The sequence below is a fragment of the Magnolia sinica genome, chromosome 4, assembly GCF_029962835.1.
Source record: "Magnolia sinica isolate HGM2019 chromosome 4, MsV1, whole genome shotgun sequence".
Taxonomy (NCBI): domain Eukaryota; kingdom Viridiplantae; phylum Streptophyta; class Magnoliopsida; order Magnoliales; family Magnoliaceae; genus Magnolia; species Magnolia sinica.
In genome coordinates this window covers 102,620,594-102,645,752 of record NC_080576.1, presented here as the reverse complement: position 1 = coordinate 102,645,752, position 25,159 = coordinate 102,620,594, and the positions used below count along the sequence as shown (strand labels likewise).

Genomic DNA, 25,159 nt, shown 5'->3' with positions numbered 1-25,159 from the left:
CTGCATTAACAAGGACAACAACTTGAAATTTCCAGTCAGAGCGTTATCTGTCGAACAATAAGCACATGGATTTCATCAGAAAAGAAAGATAAGACATGGAGAAGATTTTATGAGAGGACTGATAGATGATAGCACCTTGAATTGTTTCCATGTTGAGCATAAAACTGCTCTTTCATATGGTCCACCACACTGAAGGTAGTTATAATCTGACCAAAAAAAAAAAGGGAAAAGAAAAAAGAAAAGTAAAGGAAAGAAAAGAGAAAAAGAAGAAGATAATGTCAAGCAATTGGCTTTTACATTAGACACTCGATAAAACTAAAAGCATAAAGATTTTGCACACCAAGAGTTGTGCATGCTTTCCACCATCAAAAGATGGGGGCAATCAATCACGTATTCGAAATAGGTTTTCTGGAATTGCTTTTTGATATATATGCACCACATTCAGGCCCGAACTAAAATAACACAAGCTGTGAATAAGGTGATTCAAAATCCAATCCAATGTGGGATTATTATTTAGAAGTCAAGCTACGGAAATGGAAGCCAAAAATTCCTACCAGTGGAAAAGACGATCCATGCAACAGAAATCTTGTATGGAATGATGTATTGACTGCATTCAGTGGTTACCAGCTAACAATTTCTGGCAGTCAAGATGTAACATTGATTTTTCTTGCAGTGTGAATAGACATTAATGAGTTACATTGCAAATTTATGTTTATACAGTTCAAGTAACATGAGAACTGGTTTCATATGAGAACAGATATAGATCAGCTTGCATCCCAAAAGAGGAAGATCAAAGGTGCTGAGATGCACAACCAAATTCCAATGTGAACATTTAAGTTTCAATGAAAAGGAAATGACCAACTCGTAACAATGTTTCCTAGTATTCATAACAAGGAAGTAGCTCTCAAATAGCAGTTGTAGTTGCATTATTTATTTATTATTTTATTTTTTTTCAGGTTTCTAGTTGAAACCAATTGCAATTTGGAACGTAGCACTTTAACATGAATATCAAGGAATATAGCTATAATCTAGTATTTCCATAGACATGCTCATCTATTCCCAAATGAAGATGAAATGATCCTCTATGATAGTGATGGGAGATGAATTAGTCCTCTTTCACCATCATATGGCTGGTGGATACGTGAGAAGTGATGGTGGACCCACACAACCAGAGAAAAATGAGAGAAAAAAAAAAAAAAAAGGTAATGAGAAAGGAGGAAAGAGGAAATGAGGATGATAAATGAAGAAGGATCAGAAACCCTGCTTTGATACCATGCAGAGGAAGGAAAACGAGAAAGGGTGGAGAGAACTTGTTAATCATCTCTCCACCCAAGATCATTATTTATAATCTACTGATTACCAGAGATAAAAGTTGTGGTTGCAAGCCATAACTACTATTTAAGATAAAACAAATAAGAAAATAAATAAAAGACATACATCATCAATTATTGTGCTCTGCATGTACACGCACGACTGTGTACACCATCAGAATGGTGCTCTCCATGTACAGACAGGGTTGTGTTCTCTAACAACAGTAATTATTTCAATTCAATTCACTAATGAATCCAAATGCAGCCTAAATCTGCTACTCGAGTTTCACCAAGCACTTGAAAAAATAAGCAATGGGAACATAAACACCCTGATCCATAGCTCAAGTGGTAGACTGAGTGAAGGATACCTCGTTTCAACACTGAGGTCTTGGTATCGATTCCCTAGTGGGGGTGGCTAACAGTGAAGTGTGAACTGACAGTGGGGTGTACTAACAAGCTAACAAAAAAAAAAAAAGCAATGGGAACATAAAATAGGTATCCATCATATCTGGTGTTTATAAGAAATTGGAAAGTGCTATCTACTGCACCATAGATTTGGGTCTCTTGTACTTCTCTTCACCTTCATTGAGGCCAATCGATCTCCACTGTGGATCGAGGGGATCTGCCAGATGCCTCCCCATTCATCGGTGTAGAGGTGACAGGCTGATTCCAAACAGCCTGCTTGTGTTAGAGTTTCCCTTCCTCTGGGTTGAACGAAGAATCTAAGGGATGCACCGGATGCCCATTCACGCGTTCAGTCCGCTGATTTGAGTAGGTTTGGAAGCAGCGGCAAGCTTAGACATTAATGTCGGAGGGCCCGTTCTCAGTTTTTGTAGCAGAATTTGACCCCGAATGGACAGCTAATTATGTCTCCCTTCTATTTCAAGTCTATGGCAAAATTGTGGAAACTGTCATCCCCAAAAATCCTTGAAACCGGGAGACTCTGCAGCTTTGTGTTTATCCAGTTTCTGTGTCTGGATGAAGCTCAGAAGGCAGTAGAAGTCCTGGCTGGAAGGAACGTAGGGGGGGTGGAAACTTACAGTACACATAGCTAGAGATGGATGGTTTGGAGGGGGGAAAAAAGGTGCTGAACCACAGGGAGGTAAATTGCCCTGAGGTGGAATCGAGGCAAGGAGTACTGACTTGCAAGCCAAAAAATCATGGTGGGGAACTGAAGAATATACTGACATACACTAAGAAATCTTGTAAAGAAGTCCGTGGCGACGATGTAGGGATAAATCAGGGGGGCATGGAAAGACAGGGTTGAAGGACAAACTAAAGTTATAATGAGGGGCTCTTTGGCCTCTGTAAAAAGATACCTGTTGAAGGCATGTTTGGTGGGGAAGGTAGATTTCAAAAGAACACAGCTTGATGATATTAGAAATGGGTGTCCAAGAAGTGGAAGACTGTCATCCCAGTGGATGTGAAAAAACTGAACGGGTGCTCAGTGTTGTTCACGTTGCCTTCAGGGAGTGAAGTAAACAGGATATTAACGGAGGGATGGGAGAATCCAGAAGGGCAGGTAACAAGCCTATTCAGATGGAATGAGAACATGGGCTCCAGGAAGAACCGCCTGGTTCCAGATTTGGGGTGTACCTTTGCATGCATTGGATGTGGACACGTTTTTAACCATAGGCTCGTGCATTGGTATTATCATGGAGGTCGACCAACAATTCATTGAAGACAAGGAGAGTGGAAGAGTATACAGGTGTCATTTGACGGTGCATTAGAAGTTGAGATGGTGATCCTACTCAAGGTGTAGGCCAGGGCGAATGCTGTGAGATTAGAGAGGGTGACAGTTCTAGACAAGTTACAGTCTCTTCAAAAGAGGGGGGGGAAGACACAGAAATGGAGCGAGAAATCATCAAGGTCACCAGAGGGTAGCCAATCTCCCTGGCGAGGGACAGACAGAGGAAAGGGATAATGTGGCAGAGAGAACTCCACTATTAGTAGGCCCATTGCCATGATGATTGCCACGTCTCATCGTGCCACTGAGATTTCTTTCATATCTAGAGGCTGTAATGAAAGGTCCTGAAGAAGAAAACATCATAGGAAGAAGGAAACTGGGTGGATGGACACATGTCCTTCCTATAGAAGCGTCAATGCAGGATACTTGTCAGCCAAAGGAAGCATGAGTTAAATATCTCAGGAAGGGACAGCCGGACATAGAAGAAATATCAATTCTATTAAAGAAAAGAGGTAACTATTTGAATTTCTCACGAGAAAATGAGAGAATATGTGTGAAGTGGTTTTTCGGTTCGGGGATGCATGTAAGGCAATAATATCAAATAAGGCAACAGGGTACCCAAATCACAAGAGATTCAAGCCATCAACTAGTGAAAAAAAGAGCAGACAATGGGCAAGGAGGAGAAATCTGTAGCAGAATGAGGAAACATCACCGACTCCTAAGAGTGAAAGTCTGGAGGGCAGTCTCAGGTTGTCTTCATCTTTGCTGTCATTGATAAGTCTGTTCATGAAGGAACCTTAGCCATTCTGGTCAGTACCATGGTCCGAAAGGCTTGGATAAAAAATCTAGAGAGAATAAGGAACCAAAGAAGGCTAACATAGTTGGGGAAAGAAATTTGCAGGAGAAATTGCAGAACTCACTTCTCAATGAGGAGGATGACCGAGTAATAAAAGATATCAGAAGTGACCTTGGGTAATCATTTTAGGGAAAGCAATAGGAACTGGACAATCTGTTTGAGAGGGAATGACTCTTGTGTATAAGGGCCACAAACCCCAACACCTTTTATTGTAACACTATAAACACACATACATTCTCCTCAAGAGCACACAACACAGTGTACATGCACACATATAAATACACACTAAAAGAATATAAGTATGTTGCATTTCCTATAAATCTCGCTACCTCTTTTTGCATTTTATCTCTTTCTTCGAATTCCATAAACAGATTGTCCAGTTCCTATTGCTTTCCCTAAAATGATTACCCAAGGTTACTTCTGATATCTTTTATTACTCGGTCATCCTCCTCATTGAGAAGTGAGTCTTGCAATTTCTCCTGCAAATTTCTTTCCCCAACTATGTTAGCCTTCTTTGGTTCCTTATTCTCTCTAGATTTTTTATCCAAGCCTTTTGGACCATGGTACTGACCAGAATGGTTGCGGTTCCTTTACGAACAGACTTATCAATGACAACAAAGATGAAGGCAACCTGAGATTGCCCTCCAGACTTTCACTCTTAGGAGTCGGTGATGTTTCCTCATTTTGCTACAGATTTCTCCTCCTTGCCCATTGTCTGCTCTTTGTTTCACTAGTTGATGGCTTGGGGTTTCTTACTGTTCAGGTCTCTCCTCCACTTCCCGGATCCCCATCCGAACATCTGGACACTAGTTTTTTTCATGGAAATCTAGGTTTGGTAGCTGTCTTAATTATATGAGCACCACTCTGTGTGTTTTGTTGCTTTGGTTTCGTGTTTGTGGGCCCTTATGGATGACAAAATGTCTTATGGACCTAGTATGGGGTCTTCGAAATCTCATCCCTTGTTGATTACAATAGTTAAGTTGAATGGTAATAATTATTTGTAGTGTGCTCAATCTATGAAATTATTTTTGGGAGGAAGAGACAGATTTTCGTATATATTGGATGATGCCCCTGATTCTTTAGATGAAAATTTCAAAATGTGGACCAAGGAGAATTATCAAGTCATGGCTTGGCTACTTAAAAGTATGGAACCAATTGCAAGTAATTCCGTCATGTTTCTAACCTTTGCGAAAAGGATATGGGACACCCTCCATGATATGTACTCAGAAGCTCATAATATATCCAGAGTGTTCACGTTGATCTCTGACATTAGTAGATTTTAACAAGATTCAACATCCCTGAAGGAGTACTTTTCGGCTCTTTGGGGCATGTCGAATGAGTTGGACGTCTATCATCCCCTTCCCTCCAACTGTACGACAGACTATGAGCATATATAAAGCAGCGTGAAGAAACCAGAATTATGCAATTCCTTTTTTTTTATCTCAACCCTCAGTATCATGGTGTTCGGAAACAAATCATTGTCATTGATCATCTTCCTTCTCTAACATATATTTACGCAATGTGTCAAAGGGTCACCACATCATTCGCCTCTCCTTTTGTTTCACTAGATCGATCTCCATATGCCGTTGGAGACTGGTCTTCATTTAGCTATGGCTCTAGAGCCCCAACATGGGGAACTTAAGGACATGGACGAGATTTTGGATCGCGTAATTGAGACCAGGGCCGTGATGTTCATCGTGGTGGACGTGATAGTCGTGGTTGTGGTTTTTGAGGACGTAGACATGACAGACCTCACTTGTACTCACTGTGAGGGTACCAACCACTCTGTTGATCATTGTTGGGACTTGGTCACTCATCTTGGGCAGGCATGCCAGTGGCTAGTATTGCCTCACTAGTTCCAAGAAGGCTTCAGAGCCGACTATAGTAGAGTAGTCTACCTCAAGTGATTCCGTTCTCTTGTCCCGTGAGGCCTATGATGCCTTGATGCGATTGCATGTGTGTGAGGTCCATGATACTTCAAGAGCTTCTATAGCTCAGTACCCTCCTTATATCATGTCCTTCTACTTCCTGAGTTATTGACTCCGGAGCTACCTCATACATGATTGGTAAGCCTCCTTTGCTTAGCTCCTATTTTCCTTCTAACAAGTCACACTCTGTCATTGTTCCTGGTGGAAACCAAACTCCTATATCTGGATCTAGTTCCATCAAGCTTTCTCTTACTATGCATTTGTCTTCAGTTTTACATGTACCGAGATCTTTGAATTATTTAACAACCTTCTTTCCTTCTCATTGCGTGTTTCAGGACCTCTAAATGAAGCGGATGATTGGTGAGGGACATGAACATCTAGTGCCTTGTCCTTGGATAGGGAGTCAATGTCTCGATGGCATTGCCGCTTAGGGCATCAATCCTTGTCTAGGTTAAAACTTTTGTTTCCTTCAATTTCTATATCTAAACCTTTAAGCTATGAAACTTGTGAATTCTCCAAACATCACCCAGCTATGTTCTCTCCTAGTTTATCTGAAAGGAAACTCACCCCATTCGAGTTAGTCCACTCCAATGTTTGAAGGCCTACTCTCACCTCTCTTTCTAGACATAAATATTTTGTTACATTTATTGATGATTTCAAATGGATGACCTGGGTTTTTCTTCAAAAATTCAAGTATAAAGTTTTTGACATGTTCAAGCTCTTTTACAATGAAGTGGTATACCAATTTCAATGCCCCATCAAAGTTTTACATTTTGATAATGGGGGTGAATATATGTCGAATGCCTTTTTGTCCTTTTTTTTTTTTTGCAAGAACATAGCATCTTGTCTCGTATATCATGTTCTCGAACCCCCCAACAAAATGGTGTGTCTGAGCGAAAGAACTACCACCTTCTTGAAGTTACCCGTGCCTTTTTACTTGGTATGAATCTTCCAAAATGATTCTGAGATGATGCCTTACTGTTGTTTTCTTGATTAATCACATTCCCTTTCGAATACTGTCACATAAGTCTTCATTTGAAATCTTACACCCACATGACAAACCATTTCCGTTACCCCTAAAGTTTTTTCGTGTACATGCTTCGTTCATATTCTTGACGGGAGTAACGACAAGTTGAGTCCTTGGGCCATAAAGTGTGTATTTTCTTAGGTTACTCTCGGTTGCAAAAGGGATATAAGTGTTATAATCCTCTTACATGTAAGAGGTATGTGTTTGCTAATGTCACCTTCTTTGAAGATATTCCATACTTATCTGCCAATGTTGTGAAATCTCATATGCCAACGTATGCGACTGGCGTATTGCTTTGGCTTTTAAAAAAATAATAATTTAAAAATATGTAAAAAAAATTGAATATATATATATATATATATATATATATATATAAATTTAGGAAAAACTATGCCTAATTACTACAAGTGATTGGATTGGGTTCTTATACCTATTTCATTGTAGTTTGAGTGTTTGAGACTATTAGACCATCTATAAAATAAGTGATATTTAATAATTTATATTATATTTACATAAAATTTAATAAAATCTACTAGTTAGGGGGAGCTTATACAATAATCTATATTTCAAAATCTACATAAAATTTGACAACAACAATCTTTCTTGAAGGGCACTCTCTACACCATCCTCTTACTAGTCAGGGGGAGCTTATATAGTCTAATTCAAAATCTATACCTCTCCCAGTCTTATGTCTTGATGATGATGCTTCTCCTCCATCTATTTCAAAGCCTATTCTTGTGTACTATCAACGAACTAAATCTTCTACTAATCACCCCTTCCAATTCATTTGCTTCTATTGGTAGTTCAATATAAGCTCTCACTCTCAATCTCATGATGATCTGCCCATTGCCTTACGAAAACCTTCTTGCTCATGCACAAAGCATCCCATTAGTAATTTTGTTTCCTTTTTAGCATCTTTCACCTCATTTCCAATCTTTTGCAACTTCCATATCATCCTTTGTTACTCCATGCAATTTAAGGGAAGCTCTAAGCAGACCTAAAGTGGACTAAGACTATTATGGAAGAAATATAGGCGACGGAAAAAACAATACATGGGAGTTGGTTTCCCTATCTAAGGGAAAACAGACCCTTGGGTGCAGATGAATTTACACCACCAATTATCGTCCAGATGGTTTCGTCGACCGGTATAAGGTGGCCAAAATTTACCTTGTTCGTGTGGTAATCTCTTTGGCCGTGAATTTATCTTGGCCCCTATTTCAACTAGATGTGAAGAATGCGTTCTTACATGGTGATCTTGTTGAGGAAGTTTATATGGATCAATCTTCCGATTTTTATATGCCTCATGATCCTCACGATTCGCCCATTGCGTGTTGCTTAAACAAATCAATTTATTGTCTCAAACAATCTCCACATGCCTGATTTGATAAGTTAGTCATGCTCTTTTGGATTTTGGATTTATTAGCAGTCAGGTCGATCATTCTCTATTCATTTGTCATCGACCCACAGGAGTTATGTTATTGATTGGCTCTGTGGATGACATTGTATTGTCTGATGAAGATATTGGGGGAATGGTGGCCGTATCTTTCCTCACAACTCAATTTGAGATCAAAGATCCTGGGACTCTTCGGCATTTCTTGGGGATTGAAGTTGCTCGATCGAAGTTGGGAGTGGTGCTATCTCAAAGGAAATGCGCCCTTGATCTGCTCTCAGAGACAGGGATGCTAGGATGCAAGCCCGCTACTACGCCTATGGATACTACTCTAAAACTCAATCCTAATGGTGGTGCTCTCCTCTCTAATCTAGGGATGTATCGTCGATTAGTTGGCTGACTTATTCATCTCACTATTACCTAGTCGGATCTTTCTTAAGTTGTGGGTGTTATTAGCCAATTCATGCATACCCCTCGCACCACTCATCTGACGGCAGTGTATCATATTCTTCAATATCTCAAATCTGCCCCTAGTAACGGTTTGCTCTTAAAACAGCCAGGCTATCTTCACCCTTCTGGTTACTTTGATGTTGATTGTGTCGAAAGTTTACATGATCGAAAATCTACTACTGGATTATGTACGTTCGTAGGTGGCAATTTTGTCACCTAAAAGAGTACAAAGAAGTCTTTTGTTGCACGATCTTCTGTTGAAGCTGAGTGTAGGGAGATGGCTCATGCAACATGTGAACTTGTTTGGCATCGAACTTGCTTACACGAACTAGGCTATAATCCTTTTTGAGTCCCATTCCTTTGCACCACAATAATCAGACTGCCATTCACATTGCCAGCAATCCGATGTTTCATAAGCGCACGAAACATATTGGGATTGATTGTCACTTCATTAGCGAGAAGGTTGTTAACAAAGAAACCATGACTCCCTTTGTTCACTCCGGGGAACAACTGGCTGATGTCCTTACCAAGCCTCTCAGTCAAGATGCTCCTCCGTAGCAAAACTCTCTTCTCTCACACTTTTCTCTCTCTTTCCTTCTTCTATTCTCTTCCCTCTTAAATCTACTTAACTCAACTAGATTATATACAAGGGATAAGAAAGAAGACGAGCTAGCGAGCTTAAGCTGTTCAATAAACTACTATAAACAGGTAGAATTGGCAGGGTCAAAATCAAGCAAAATGGTGGAGGGATGGAAAGGGGGAATATGAGTAACCCAATGAAGATTTTCTCATGGAACCTCAGGGGGCTAGGGCATCTAAATCATAGGCTTGTGGAAAAAGATCTGCTTACTTCAAAAAGAAAGATTGATATTGCGATTCTTTAGGATATGAAATGGCAAGACGTATTGGGAGGTAAACTAGATGGGGTTGTAAAAATAAAGGATATGTTTTTCTACCGGCAATTGGGGCATCAAGGGGAATCATCATCATGTGGGATAAAGATAAAATGGTGATAGTGGAGGATTTTGTGGGCATGTTCTCCATATCCTTGTGTGTATAATGGAGTCAACTTCAAATGGGTGTTGTCTTTGTCTATCGTATATGGACCAAATAACCCCTATGCTCAGGGGCTATTATGAGTGCTCTCCAAGGTGAAATTGAGATGATACAATTAGATTTACTCGTGAGAAGTTGGGGGGTAGTAGATTGACAGCGTCAATGTGAAAGTTCATGAATTTATTGCTTCAAACAATTTAATTAATCTCCCATTAGCGGGAGCAAGAGGTATGTACACTTTCTCAAATAATAAAGAAAGATTTGGTGATGTGAAAGATGGCTAGATTTCTTATAATGATTGGGAGAGCCATTTCTTGGGAGTGACTCAATTGACCTTCCATTTCCTAGGAGTGACTTAATCAGCCCTTCGATGCCCACATTCAATCATGAAAAAGCTTGTATTGAAAGAGCAGATCCAATTAGAAGAGGAGGAGAAGAAGGGAGAAGGAGAAGGAGAAGAAGAAGTCGATACAATTAGAGGAGGAATCTACAAGGAATAAGCAATGAAAAATATAGCGATAGAAAAGAATGTTTAAAGGTGGATTATGCACTCATACTTGGAAGGGAAGAAATGACGTGAAGTAAAAATCGACAACAACATTATGACATCTTTTCATGAAATGGCTAATGGAAGAATAAGAATAAATGCTATCTATAAACTAAATATAGTTTCCCGCCTAAGGGAAGACACAAATAAGTGCATAGGAGCTTTACCCATTCACATCCCAAGCTTCTTGCTAGCTTCTTGGACCTTTCCTCATCAACAGCCACCCACACCATTGTGCTTTTTCTTAAATTGAACTAGAGGCCCAAGACAGTTTTACAGCATCTTAAGATGCTTTTCAAGTTATCAACCTGTTCCAACAATGTGCGTATCATCTGCAAATATTAGATGTGATATCTCTATTTTTGGGCTTCCCTTCGAAATCTCCTAATCAATTCCATCTATGTGGCTCTTGACATTAGTAGGCATAGACCTTTTGCTACAATTCAAAATAGTGGGGGGGGCAATGAAACCCCTTGACAAATCCCTCTAGGACTCGTAAAGAATCCTATTGTTGACCCATTCACTAGAATCAAGAAAAAGGCTGAAGACACGTTCAATCATCCTACCCAATCCACTTTCTTTCAAAGCCCATCCGCTACAAGGCATACACTAGGAAATCCCAATCAACATGATCATATGCTTTCTCCATGTCAATTTTGCAAACTATACCTCCTCCATTCTTTTCTTTTGAATCCACAAGTTCATTGGTGACCAATATGCCATCTAATATTTGTCTATATTTGATGAACATCCTTTGAAAAGGTGATATCACAAAGGCCATAACTTCATTTGGCATCCTTGATAACACCTTTGCAAGTATCTTGTCACATCCATTCACCAAGCTTATAGGCCTAAAATCCTTAATTTCCATTACATCATCAATATTTGGGATGAGAGTAATAAAGGTCGAGTTCGATTCATAGACATTGTTGCCTTCAAAATGAGTTTGAGGGAAGCCATTGACTTCTTCGATTTGAAGGTCAACAGGGGTTGGTCGACGATAATAATTTTTAGTTGTGGAAGTAAATGTTTGGGGTTTAAATATACGAACGATTTTTAAAGGAGGAAGTTCGTCATCGGATTGCGAAGAAGCTTCTTGTATAGATTTTGTCTCTTCATGTCCTATTCCTGAAGGTTGTTCAGTAATAGTATTAAGGTGGGGACCTTGGTTTTTTTTTTTTTATAATTCTGTAAATTGGAGTTTCTTTGATAATTCAAAGAGAAATTTTGTTGAGAAATGGGTTGAAGTCTTTGGGGATAATAAAGGTCTGGGGATTGTTTGTTTAGGAATGAAAAAAAGGTTGAGATTTAACTAGTAATTCCAAAGACGTGTTATAGGTTGTAGATGTAGAAGTGGAAGCTTCAATTTTTTTCTAAATTCTTGCCTAGGGTATGTAGATAGGTATTAGTATAATTATTTTGTTTGATGATATGAGAGATATCTTTTGTAGTTACAGGGCATTCTTCTTTGAATTGAGAATCAAATTTAATGAGGGTTGCGATAGAATCCATAACCTTGATTGATCTTAAAGGAGGAAAAGTTTCACTACGGGGAGTTTCCCATTTTTGAATTGATTGTTGCAACATCATAATCAGGGTGTGCCAAATCGGTTACGTATCGGCCGTATCGGCCGATACGTAACGGTAACGATGCGAACCATTACCCGTTTCGGGGCCGTATCGGCCGATACGATTTTTTGTACCCGTATCGGCCGATACGGGCCCGTTACAGGGTGTAACGGCCGTTACGGGCCGTTACGGGCCCGTAACGGTAACTTTTTTTCTTTTTTTTTTTAGCTCATTTTTTGCTGTTTTTTTGAAACCTCTTGCTTCCAAACTGTTTTTCACTCCTTCTACTACTAATTTCGACCAACCTTAGTTAGGTATTTGAGATAAAAACACATTATATTACAGATTTTTTTGAATCAAAACTCAGTGGGCCATTTTTCAGAAATTCGTCAAAAATAGGTATTTATACTTTTTTTAATATGTTTTGCTGTTTTAATCATGTCATATGATGTGTTAATCATAGTAGAACATGTTAATGTACATTTTACAGATTTGGGGTGCCATTTAATAATTTTTTAATATTTTTTTCTATTTACGCATGAATTTTGGCCCCTTTTTTTAAAATTCGAAAAATCAAATTTTAATGGTTGTTTTGCTATTTTAATTATGCCATTTGATGTGTTAATCATAGTAGAATATGTTAATGTGCATTTTACAGATTTGGGGTGCCATTTTATATTTTTTTAATATTTTTTCTATTTACGCATTTATTTTGGCCCTTTTTTTAAAAATTCAAAAAATCATTTTTTAATGATTCTTTTGCTATTTTAATGATGTCATATGATGTATTAATCATAGTAGAACATGTTAATGTGCATTTTACAGATTTTGGGTGTCATTTTATATATTTTATATATTTTTTTTCTATTTATGCATTTATTTTGGCCCTTTTTTTGAAAATTCGAAAAATCATTTTTTAATGATTCTTTTGCTGTTTTAATGATGCCATATGATGTGTTAATCATAGTAGAACATGTTAGTATACATTTTACAGATTTGGGGTGCCATTTTATATTTTTTTCTATTTACGCATTTATTTCGGCCCTTTTTTTGAAAAGTCAAAAAATCATTTTCTAATGATTCTTTTGCTGTTTTAATGATGTCATATGATGTGTTAATCATAATAGAACATGTTAATGTGCATTTTACATATTTGGGGTGCCATTTTATATTTTTTTCTATTTACGCATTTATTTCGGCCCTTTTTTTGAAAATTCGAAAAATCATTTTTTAATGATTCTTTTGCTGTTTTAATGATGTCATATGATGTGTTAATCATAGTAGAACATGTTAATGTGCATTTTACATATTTGGGGTGCCATTTTATATTTTTTTTCTATTTACGCATGAATTTTGGCCCTCAAAAATAATTGCAAACACCTAAATGTAAGATATTTTCATATTACATTCATTCTAATATATCTATCATTGATAGTAGATAGTTAGAAAATTAAATATATGAATTTTGTAGTCAAATTCAGGTTATCTGGTTCATAAATTCATCAGACAGTCCGATACAACTTCTCACCAAAGAGTGGACCGTTACACCACCATAAACATGTTCCAATTTATAAATGAATGCATATTTGGAATGCTTAGAATATTCCAGATTTAATCCATATTTTTTCATATTTTTTTGGCAAAAAAAAATATTTTGCGCCGTTACGGGCCATTACGCCCCCGTATCACCATTACGCCCCCGTATCCGTATCGGTTTTGGAGGTCACCGTTACGCCAACCGATACCGATACAGGACACCTTGATCATAATTATATTTAGAAAGGACTCTTCTTAAGGATGATATTGATGAAACCAGGTAAACAATAAGATATTTTTTGTTGGTTCGTCATTTTTTAAACCAATGAGTCTCTATATTTGCCCTTTCAGATTCAGAGAAAATTTTGAAGAACCAATTTTTTAATGGATGGGTTTTGATGTTGTTTATTAATGATTGTTTGTCAATTTCGAATTCCTCGCGTTTTTCATCAGATGATTTATGAGTTATTGAAATCATATTTATCTAATGAGGGAAAAAATTATTCTCAACAAGGTTATGAGAATCAGGAGAGATTGGAGTGTCAGCTGAAGTGTATATAGGATAAGAGATATTAGAAGGGGAAGGATCTCAAAAAGACTTTGAGGAAGATGGCTTTGAAGAGGTTGTTGATTTAGATCTATTTTGGATTGAAGGAGGATCAATGTTGTAGGATTTAAATATTATGTCAACAGATCCATGTTCATGTGAGATTATTTCTTCAACTACCTCATTTTCTTGTCGAGGAGGTTCGTGTACATTTGGAATTTTCCATTTACCTATGAGATCTATATTGTCCCAATCGATTCAATTTGGCGTTATGAAGCTATTTGACATATTAGTAAGAAGAAGGGTAGTTAGTCCTTTGGTTTGATCTGAATAAGCAACACTAGGAGTTATTGTCTTCACTAATTTATAATAGACTCGATAGATAACTACTATATAAAAGTTCAAATATAATAGTTATGTGATAAAGAATTCAAAGACCTTAAGAAGAAACTTATTAGGAAATCCAATTCTCAATGATAGAGGCAATCCTATTGGAGACCAAGTCATTGTTCTTATTATTAATATGATTCCACACTTTGTTGGCAAATTATCTGATATCTCTGAAGAGAACAAAGAGCAAATAATGAATTTGAGATGCCGATCTTTAACTGACTTCCAATAGTATAAGGATGTCTTTCTTTCCAAACTATATCAAATTACTTCATGTGGCGATGCATTTTGGAAAGAAAAATTTATATCTGGCCTTCCTCCATTATTTGCTGAAAAGGTCAAAACGTATCTTCGTGATCGAAACAATGGTACTCTTAACTATAATCGATATACTTATGGCAAATTAATCCAAGTCATTAATCAAACTGGTCTCAATATTTATACAACTTCCATCTCAAATCCCAACTACAATAGCAACAAAGGGCTTGGTGATTTCTGTTATCAGTTTGGATATGATCCAATCATTAACCCTCTAAATGACAGCCTAAAATGAAGAAAATTTTACATCATACAAAGCAAGGTGTTCCGTAATGGTAACGGTGGCCATAACGGCCACCACCATTACCTTTGCGATACAGGGCATAACGGCTGTTACGGCCCCGTAACAGCCGTTACGGTCTCTCTTTTTTTTTTTTTTTTATTTATTGAAAAATCCTCGAAAAACCTGTATTTACCCCGTAGTGTTGATTAAAAAGTATGAAAAACCTGTGTTTGTCCCGTAATAGACTATTATGGGGCTATTATGGCCTTTATAGGGGACGTAACGTGCCGTTAACGGCAATTACAGATTTTTTTTTCCATAACAGTTGTTACGGCCGTTACGACCCCGTAATGTGTAACGGTTGCCACCGTTACCTTTACGTAACAGTCTTTACGACCCTGTAACGGCCTTTACGGCACACCATGATACAAAGAGAAAAACTTCAACGAAATATTCTAAACGACCCTATCATAAAGCTAAACAATCGAAACCTGTTCAAAAGTGTTTCAAATGCAATAAACCTGGTCATTTTGCCAATAAATGTTTCAAGTGCAATCCCAAACGGAAAATCAAAGTGGTACAAAAGCGAAAGAACAACTATGCAAACGAAACACAGTCTTGGCTCTTCTGACTCTCAAAATCCTGAAATTTGCAACTGTTCCTATCATAACTCTAAAACAAACTACGAATCAACATCCTAATCACCATCAATAATAGTTCTCACAACTAAAGAAGAACTAATCCTCAAAATGATCAACCAGATCAATGATCACAATGCTCAAAATAAATATCTCAAACAAATCCTTCAAAAAGCTCAAAATTCTAATCTTCCCTCTCCATCCAAACCCTATATGGATCAACGAAATCTCCTTTCGATGAAAAATGTCTATGACTGACTCCAAGCTTCTCCTATTCAAACTAGTCCAACTATACCCGATCTTCAAAAAGAATTTTTTTTTTTCAAAAAAATGATGTTCAAACACTAAAAACAACTAGTTATTCTTCAAAATCATTATACAAACCAAACACTTAAAAAAACAAGTAGCTATTCTTCAAAATCATTATACAACCCCTGATGCTGAAGTAGAAACATTCGTAGAATCAATCACTAGTCATAAATTCCAACAAATGTTTACTATAACCCGATAAAACCTCTCACATAACCAAAGAAGTTATAAGCCTCATAGATACCGGTGCAAATGTTAACTACATAAGAGAAGGTCGTCTTATCCCAACATAGTTTTGTGCGAAAACTTGTACATCTATGACTAAAGCTAATGGACAAAATTTTGGCATATAATTCAAACTCCCCAAAGTACATATCTACAAAAAATGGTGAATGCATCCCCGTATCATTTATAATTTCCAAAGACTTACAACACGATATTGTTCTAGGCACACCATGTATCCTGCAAATTCAACCTTTCACCGCAACTCATAAAGGATTGCAAACTATTATCAACAACAAACCTCTTTCTTTCAATTTCATCGAACCCCAAAAAACTGGCAAAATAGAAGAATTAATCAACCTTATCACCTATAAAGAACACCATGCCCAAAACCTCAAGGATGAAATAAAAATCCTCTCTATGGAAGAAAAACTGAATAAGCCTAATTTTAAAAAACAACTAGAGACATATCAATCAAGTCTAGTTCAGCTTTGTTCAAATCTTCCAAATGTTTTTCGGCATAGGAAGTCTCATCAAGTATCTCTGCCTTACATTAAAGAATTTAATGAATGAGATATACCAACCACAACCAAACCAACTCAAATGAATTCTAAATTAGTAGGATTATGTCATACAGAAATCAAATATCTCCTTAAGAAGAAACTTATTAGGCAATTCATTTCTCCATGGAGTTGCAACACTTTCTATGTAGAAAATGCAGCTGAACTAGAAAGAGGAGCTCCAAGATTAGTTATCAATTACAAACCATTAAATAAAGTTCATCAAGATATTAGATATCTAATTCCTAATAAGCAAGATCTTATTAATCAACTTTATAATGCAATGAAGCTTGGTTAACAAGCTATTTTGTGACTGTTTGTGAGTGTTACAATGGTCCGATCTTGCCCTATTTTAGTATCAGAGCCAAACTGTGTTTAACCTCTGTTAGGCAGATCTTATGGCTCCCAGGGCAAAGGATGAAGGCAAACAAAAACTTGAGCTTCCAATAGGCAATAAATTTGCTCCCCTTCTTCTTCATTCTCAAGAAAAATCCCAATATGCCCCAATTCGAGAACAAGTTTTATTTGCCTTTGATCAAGAATATTCCAAACTTCCCATTGACCAATTAATTTACAAACTCTTATCTTCCCAACCAACATTTCATCCCCAAAGCCTCTAATCTCACTCGACATTTTTATGAATCAGTTCTCCTCCAAACCCAAAGTGTTTTCATCTCCCATTCCAAAAAAGGTGATATTGCCCATTAAATAACATTTTCCAAACTTTCCTCCATATCATGTCCTGTTGAGTGGGGAATGAATTTGCTCCAAAATAAATTCGTCAAAAGTCCCAATGGAACCATGTTTCCCTTCAATTATTCTAACTATAAAGATGCGTGGGATTATGTCTTACTTTTTCAAAATTCCAACAAATCTCATTCATGGTTTATAAGTTTCAATAAAAAATTCTCTAAGATAGCTCCTACCTGGTTCCTTGATAATTGGTAGATTCTTTATGGTCCACAATATAATATTATCCTTAAACCCTATCTTACTCAATTACAAAATAAGGCTTCCCCCAAACTCCACCAACAATGCAACAAACCATGAATTTCTTTATCAAATATTCCATCCCATGGATTATTCGCTAGGAATATCAAATTAAGCTCAATCCATCAACCTCAACTCCCACTTTTTTTCGCATAACCTTTTATGCAAATGGTGGGACAAATTTGATATTTCCACTTTCCTTCACAAACAAACCCCTCCTCTGTCTCCCCTCATTCCTGTCAATCCTTTTCGTCCCACAAAATCCTTTAAAAACACATCCCTTCTTGACTTCAATACACAAATTCAACAAGATCTTCTCAAAGAAATTTGTAAGCTTCGAGAAGAAGTTTCACTTCTCAAAGATCAAGCCCTATGCTTCCAAGCAGGTTTTGCTCAGAACCATTCTGACAAAGAAACGATAGAAGCCCCTTATGATTCAGATATGTTTTAATCAAGTCAAGCATCCCAGCAAAGCCATTAATCAAGCCGTCATCCAGTCGTTGCACACCGTCTCAATCAATCCAAGACACAAAGTGCTCCAGTCAGAATTAAAGCCCGTACAAGACGAATCAAGCTCCATCAAGTCTTCAAGAAGACATAGCAAAAGAAGAATAAATTGAAGCCAAAATAATGTAGCAGTCTGATGGAAGTACTGTTGCTACAGTACCTAATAGTGAGCTCGCCGTAGCAGAATAGTGCTAATGTAATAGTACTGTAATGTCGGCAAAATAGTACCACTGTAACAGTATTGCAATGTCGACAAGGTTATCTCTTATTTCAATACAAATCAAGTCTGGATTTTAGGTCCGAAATCAATGTATATAAATTGTAAGCTATTCTTCTTCCAGGGGGAGCTCAAATAACGAGTAAATTAAGTCCCGGTATGAAACTTGGTTAGCATGCTAATTTGCGAGTGTTACAACAGTCTGATCCTGCCCTATTCAGAAAAAATAAACTATGCATTTTCCCTCGCCATATAAAAAACATAAAATGGGCAAAAAGAAAGATGTAGGTAATAGTTGTATTTGCAACCTCTGAGCAATCTTATGTAATCCAATGCAATAATCAGAAGATACGAAGGTAAGAAGTGGGATTGAATGGTGTCATACCACTTTCAAAACTCGTTTCTAGTGAGCTTTCACCAATTTGGAGGGGATGCAACCACTGTGTCTAATATCGAAAATATGGATCATGGGGTCTACCGAGCCAGAGCTGATGTACAGGCCATTAGGAGACCATGCCTGGTTTATCAAAGCCAATTGTGACTCACTACTTTTTTCTTTCCACCTAAACATATGAATCTCTATCTGTCTTCGCTTGATATCAAATAACCGAAGTTACTTCTGAGGAGCTCTTGTTTGCACCATGGGTCTATGACCAAGTTGAAGTCGGATCAGGCAGGATACTCATGCATTTGCTTTCAATTTGATTTTTGTAATTAACTCTTCCTACCAATATATCAAATCTAACAATTCTTTTATCTACGCCTGGAAATATCACCACCTGCTTCTATTACATTCCATCAACTCCCATAACAACTAAAGAATGTAGTTGCCAATGTAATGCCTCCACTTTTCATGAGTTTTGACCATCTTTCTTTCGCCAAAGAACTACAACATGGTCAGTCCCACCAATTGTAAAACATATATCAACACAAAGATTGAAAGTGATACTATTTATAATCCCCTTAACATGAGGCTTTTCTTTTATAAAGGTAACTCTCTATTTTTGTGAAGAATTTAGATTCAGAATTGATATCTGCAAATCACCACAATCAGCAGTATATGTTGAATGTATGTTATCTCCATGTGGATGCTAAGCTATATCCTCAGGTCATCTCCTTTGCTTTGGAGAAACACAATCCATAGAACTAAATAATGATGCATTAGACCCTTGGTCCTAAATTTTTCATAAGTTCACGATCCCATCCAATGCGCTTGTCACAAATAGCTGATCATTGACTGGATATAGCACAAGACTACTCAACTTTCAGTTTTGCTGACTAGAAATTTTAACACAAGGTAGGATATGTACTATGCATAGTGACAAGCAGCTACCTACCAGTGGAATTATGCTATTATAGTCCTGTTCTTCAAATTTCCTTTTAGTCCCTTCATCATGCAAGTTGAAGGTTTCCTGCTCATGAAAGGATCTAAGAGAAAAATCACTTGTTATTTTGGCTACATTGCAACGTTGAATAGGACATGATATTTTTAGTGTACTCTCAAAGCAAATTAATGCTTCTATACTAGTCTATGCCCACGTTAGAGGTTGTGAAATCATGGGGTTCAATAAAGGAATAAAAGTTGAGGTCCACATTCTATCCATGTATTAGATTTTCCTTCATCACTATGGATAGGGCTAACGGGTTTACACCCAACTTTAACATATTAAGTGTCACTACTTACAAGTTTACTTGATCTTGAGATGTTGTGCTAGGGTTGAAGACGAGCTAGCTAAGATTCTAAATTATGCAACATCCTCTCATCTTCCTCCAACTGAGATTTGTAATCTATTGTGCTCTTCTTGAGATGCTCTATGCAAGACATAATAGATTCTTCCTACACATCGGAGAAAGTCGAGAGTCTTGTATGATCCTTATATAATGAAAGTTTGAATCTTCTTTAATGGTTATGTGTCATGGCTGTATAATCACTCTAGTTGGTATTTTGATGTTCTTCATTCTCTTCCTTTGCCTAATTGGTATCAGAGCCAAGTTCTTCTTCTGCATCTCTAAGTAAGAATCTCTGCCAATGGCTAACTAGGGTTATTATTGCTAAAAGATACTGATTTTACTTTTGCATTGTTCTTTTGGCTCATAGTTTACCTTATACCTACAACCAGTAAGTCTTGTACAGGCGTCCTGATTAGTATGTTGTACAGTTGCCCTTCATGGGATCTTTCATATCAGAAAAAAATGGGTTTCACAGAATAGGCTGAAAACATGGTTTATAGTTAAACCAGTTGATCAAGTAATCCGGCTGAGTGTGTGTTGGACTCTTGGCATGAGACCGTTTATTGTCCAAGGTTACAGCCTTGTTCTTGAATCAATTCATACGACTTCCAACTATGGAGTGATAAGGTTGGCCTGCTGGTTTGGCCTTTCAGTGTATGGTTGTCTGACTCCCATGAGCCAAGCCACAATACAGCCTTTAAAATTAGTATCTCTTTAGCATATGTTCCCCTAATTAGTCGTTGGAACCCGATCTTACTCGCAACATATATGGCTTCTTCCTCTCTTGCTATTCCTCCACCAGCCTAACCTTCTACTTCTTCTTTTCGCATGACTTCCTCTTCTAGCCTAGAATACCTATATGAAATAGAATATCAGTCTCCAAGTCTAAAATTCCTGTTACAGAATACCCAGTAGTAAATCCCTACCATGTTTATGTAAACTCCAAAGATTCTTTGGCCAAGAAAACAATAAAAAACTCACCTCCCATAAGCCTACTACTTTTCTCAAAGAATACGTGATGGCCTCTAAATTTGATCAACATTTAATCCTTGCTTGCCCTAAGGAATCCTTCATTTCCTTAGATCTTCTTGCACATCTTCATTCCCAATGGCTTGCCGATAGCTACACTCACCTCCATCTTGGAGCCATAAGAATAGCCCTTACCATTCATGGACGCCATGGCATGGAAGTAGCAAACAATCTGACCCTCTTGGAAACCCGGTTCCTCAAGTATAATCAGGCTATCATCGGAACCCTTCAGATCACGCTCAATGCAGGAACCATCTTTTTTACACTCTTTCTGAATTATTACATATCTTTGCATGATCCCAACCTTTTTGAAGCCCTCAAGGCTCAAGTCCAAATTATTGGAGCAGACATGCAAGGAAGAGCAGTAGCAGCTACGCTTCATTACCAGATGGCTTTTCAACTTCAAAATCATGCCATCAACTTGCCAATCCCAAGATGCCTTGCTCCACAAGGTCAAAGACAAAGGAATTCCTCATAGCACATTTGTGCCAAAGTAGCTCGCCAATGAACAACTCAAGTCCATCCTTCCATCAAAATGGATTTCTGCCTACGAGCAACACCAATCCTCAACTCATGTGTTGCACAATACTGAACCAACTTTCGTATGCAGACAAGATGGAACTCCTGAAGCACGATTTCCATCCCAAACAATTGAAGAACAAGTTTTTCCCACTGCATTGCCAAAGCAGAATCAAGTCGAAGCGCTTGGTCCAGTACCAGCAAGCATATATTACACAAACCTTCTCCAACGCCAAGGGAAACACATCTCATGGGATTTATGTGATTGTGATGAATGTTAGGAAGATCAATTTCATGACTCGCTTAGATCTCAAAAGCAAAGACCCTCTTTCTAGCAACAGCTCAAACAGAGATATAAAGAATGGGATCCTGAAGTTGGTCTCCTAGACGAATCATCTGGAAAATTTGAATTCTCTGTGTTATATCCCAAAACCAAGTCATCTTCAACCACCCAGTCTTCCTTGTGCAAATCACTCTCCCCATCAAAATCTCCACCACCAAAACCTACCTTGGCCCCATATTATCAAAAACCCCTTTCTTTTCTCACTCCCACAACTTCTTGTTCTACACCTCCTACCATTCCATATACTCCCCAAATACCTGAAGTCTGTATGATAAACTCAACATCTTCTCCATCCATCTCGTTTCCTCCCCCTAAAGACTTTGAATACCCACAAGCAAGAGAAGCACATACTTGGAAAATTAAAACTCTAGCTGGTAAACAGATTTCAGCAGCTGAAATAGCTTTAAACTGGCAAGCAGAAAATAGTCTCACGCATAATCAAGGTCTGTAACAACACCTAGCTAATTAGAAGCATCTACCAAACCAAGAAGCCCAAAACTATACCATACTCATCACTATGCTTCAGGCCAATCTTGGACAGCTCCATAATGAGCACATACAAATTGCCACCACTGTCATGGATTGGAACCTTGCAAGCACGTTGCTGGCACAAAAGGAAGCATAGAGGAAATCACTCCAAAATCAACTTACGCCAATGATGGCCACCGCAACACAACAACAACCAGACTATCTTCAGGCTTTCCCTCCGCTAACACCCACAACCTTATCATATGCCCCAAATTACCAACCTCAACCACTCAAAACCCCACCCACAACCTCCAACCCTTTTAAAGACCTAATTCCTACAGCCTTCCACACATACCTTCAGCAGCAAGAAGCCTCGCTACCCTCCACCTCAAAGACCTTCCATCCTAAAAGCCATTCAAAATGACCTAAACTACCTACCCTAAAGTCTCCACTTCCAACATTTCTTATTGAAGAACCCAATGCTTCTTCCTATCCCGATCTATCCATCCTTCCTACAGCTGATCGGGACCTTAACCCAATCCCTTCTTTTGTCCAAAAGCCTTACCCTTCAACCTTCAAAAGCCCTCTTAATCTCAGACACTTCTACCTCAGAGGACATCTCGGATACTTCCATGAAATCCCTAGTTACATTTCACTCGGCCAACAAACCAGCTGATTTCTTCATGCAACAAGAACCCAAACCTCAACCAATTGGACATTGGCATCTAATGATGAGCGCTCAACAACTGAAGATCCCCCTCCACACCAGACTCCCACCAAAGTATATTATGCAGAAACAATTGACAAACACCTCTTTAATATTGACGACATCCTCCTTCTCAATGGCAACATCGTATTTTTGAGATGTATTCCCAGTGCACTGCTGAGCTACATACTCCAGATGCAATAGTTGCTCACACTATTCAAAAGTTTGTTAATCATCTTATCGGACGCTTCAGAGACTGGTGGAACAGTCGTGGAGAATACCGACAACTACAAGACCTTCAGATGCAATCCGTTGATGCTTTCATTGGCCTTATTTTCGGTAAATTCTTAGGATCCATGGACACCTACAGAGAAGCAGCTCAAACAGAGTTCTTCCAAGCCAAGCTATGTTCCTTTAGCAAAAAGGATCTGGAAAAACACTATAATGCCATGTCAAGGATTTTATATCTTAAATGGCATTGATGATGCAAAACTCAAGCAGACATATCTGAATTCTCTCCTGAAACCATTAGGAGATGAAACTTTGAAGCTCCTTAACTTGAATGGCCATAATCTTCAACAAATATCCTTTGGCCCGATCCATCAATTTAGCATTCAAGCAATTGAGAGACTATGCAACCAGCATAAGTCTATGAAAAATATGGATCGTCTTGGGAAACATCTCGGTTCTGCTTGCGATCAACTTGATCTTTCGATCAAATGTAAAGATGACTGCAACTATGATTGCTCTATGAAAAAGAAGCATCATTTCAAGAAATTCAATAAACCTCTAGCTCGCCGTATTTACCCCATTAAGAAGAAACGATGGAAGTTCTTCAGGAAAAAACAGTTCCGACAAAATACAACGGACAAATCTTTCCTTTGTGGCAAACAAGGTCATTTTTCCAAGACATGCCCTTAGTGTTCAAAGAAATGCAACATGGCCTTCTTACAGAAAGCAACCACTTTGGCGAAAGACACGGAGTTCTCTGATATTGAATCAATCTTCTCAATCACTAACGACTTTCATCCTAATGTAGTTTTGGCCCTCCAACAAGAATCCGATTCTGTTCCCAGCAGAGAAGATGAATCTTTTGAAGTTTCCAAATCTCTTCTAACCATCCTTCCCAAAGGCTTTCCAATCCTTCAACTAGCCCCTCTTACCCTTGTCCATCTCCTTCCTGAACCATATAGCCAACCTGAGATGCACTCCCCAAGGCCTGGTCCATAAACAAGTTACCTTACCCTGGTCCTCCATTCTCAACCTCTACCATCTTCAATCCTCCCTTGAAGAGATTAGACAAAAACTCATTGCAAACTGATGTTCAGATTCCCACGCTGGATTCGAACAACCTCATCCTCTCTAGCATAATTTTGAGTTCTTCATATGATTGCCTTTCAAGAAGAATGAAGATGCAAATTCCACCAAAGTAGCTCATCCAGGAATGTCACTAGAGCATCTCCAGCTTGCTCATTCAGAAATTGTTGAATTGTTGACCCAAGGACTAATTGAACCAACCACTTCCCAGTGGATCTATCAAGCGTTTTATGTCAACAAACGAGTAGAGCAAGTCCAAGGAAAATTGAGACTATTCATTAACTACCAGCCTCTCAATGTTTTCCTTCCTGACGACAAATTTCTAATCCCTTATAGATCATCTTTGTTTCATCAACTTTCTAATGCTCATATTTTTTTTTTCAAAATTTAATCTTAAGGCAGTATTTTGGCAACTTCGCATCCATCCAGAAGATAGGTACAAGATCGCTTTCACAATTCCTGATGCACATTACCAGTGGACAGTCCTCCCTTTCGGCTTAAAAACTGCTCCCTGTGTCTTCCAAAAAGCCATAATTCGCATCTTTTAGGCGATATTTCAAAATGCTCTCATCTATATTAATGACATCCTTCTCTTCTCCAAATCTATTGATGCTCACATCCAATTGCTCCACAAATTCTATCAACTTGTACAACACCATAGTATCATGCTTTCTCCCATGAAAATGATTCTCTACACCGATGCCATTGAGTTTCTAGGCATGAAACTCTCTTAAGGACAGTACCACTCACAACCTCATATTGCCAAACA

At 38.1% G+C, this 25,159-nt stretch overlaps 1 protein-coding gene across 7 annotated transcripts in view; it reads right to left on the bottom strand.

The window, feature by feature from the left end:
* Positions 1-25,159, bottom strand: part of LOC131243563 (uncharacterized) — a 128,681-nt gene that overhangs the window by 696 nt on the left and 102,826 nt on the right. For 6 of the 7 annotated variants that reach the window (XM_058243014.1, XM_058243016.1, XM_058243013.1 and 3 more), the window contains one exon: positions 136-206. In XM_058243014.1, coding sequence (XP_058098997.1) covers positions 136-206 — 71 coding nt within the window. The other variant, XM_058243018.1, reaches the window with a different exon arrangement.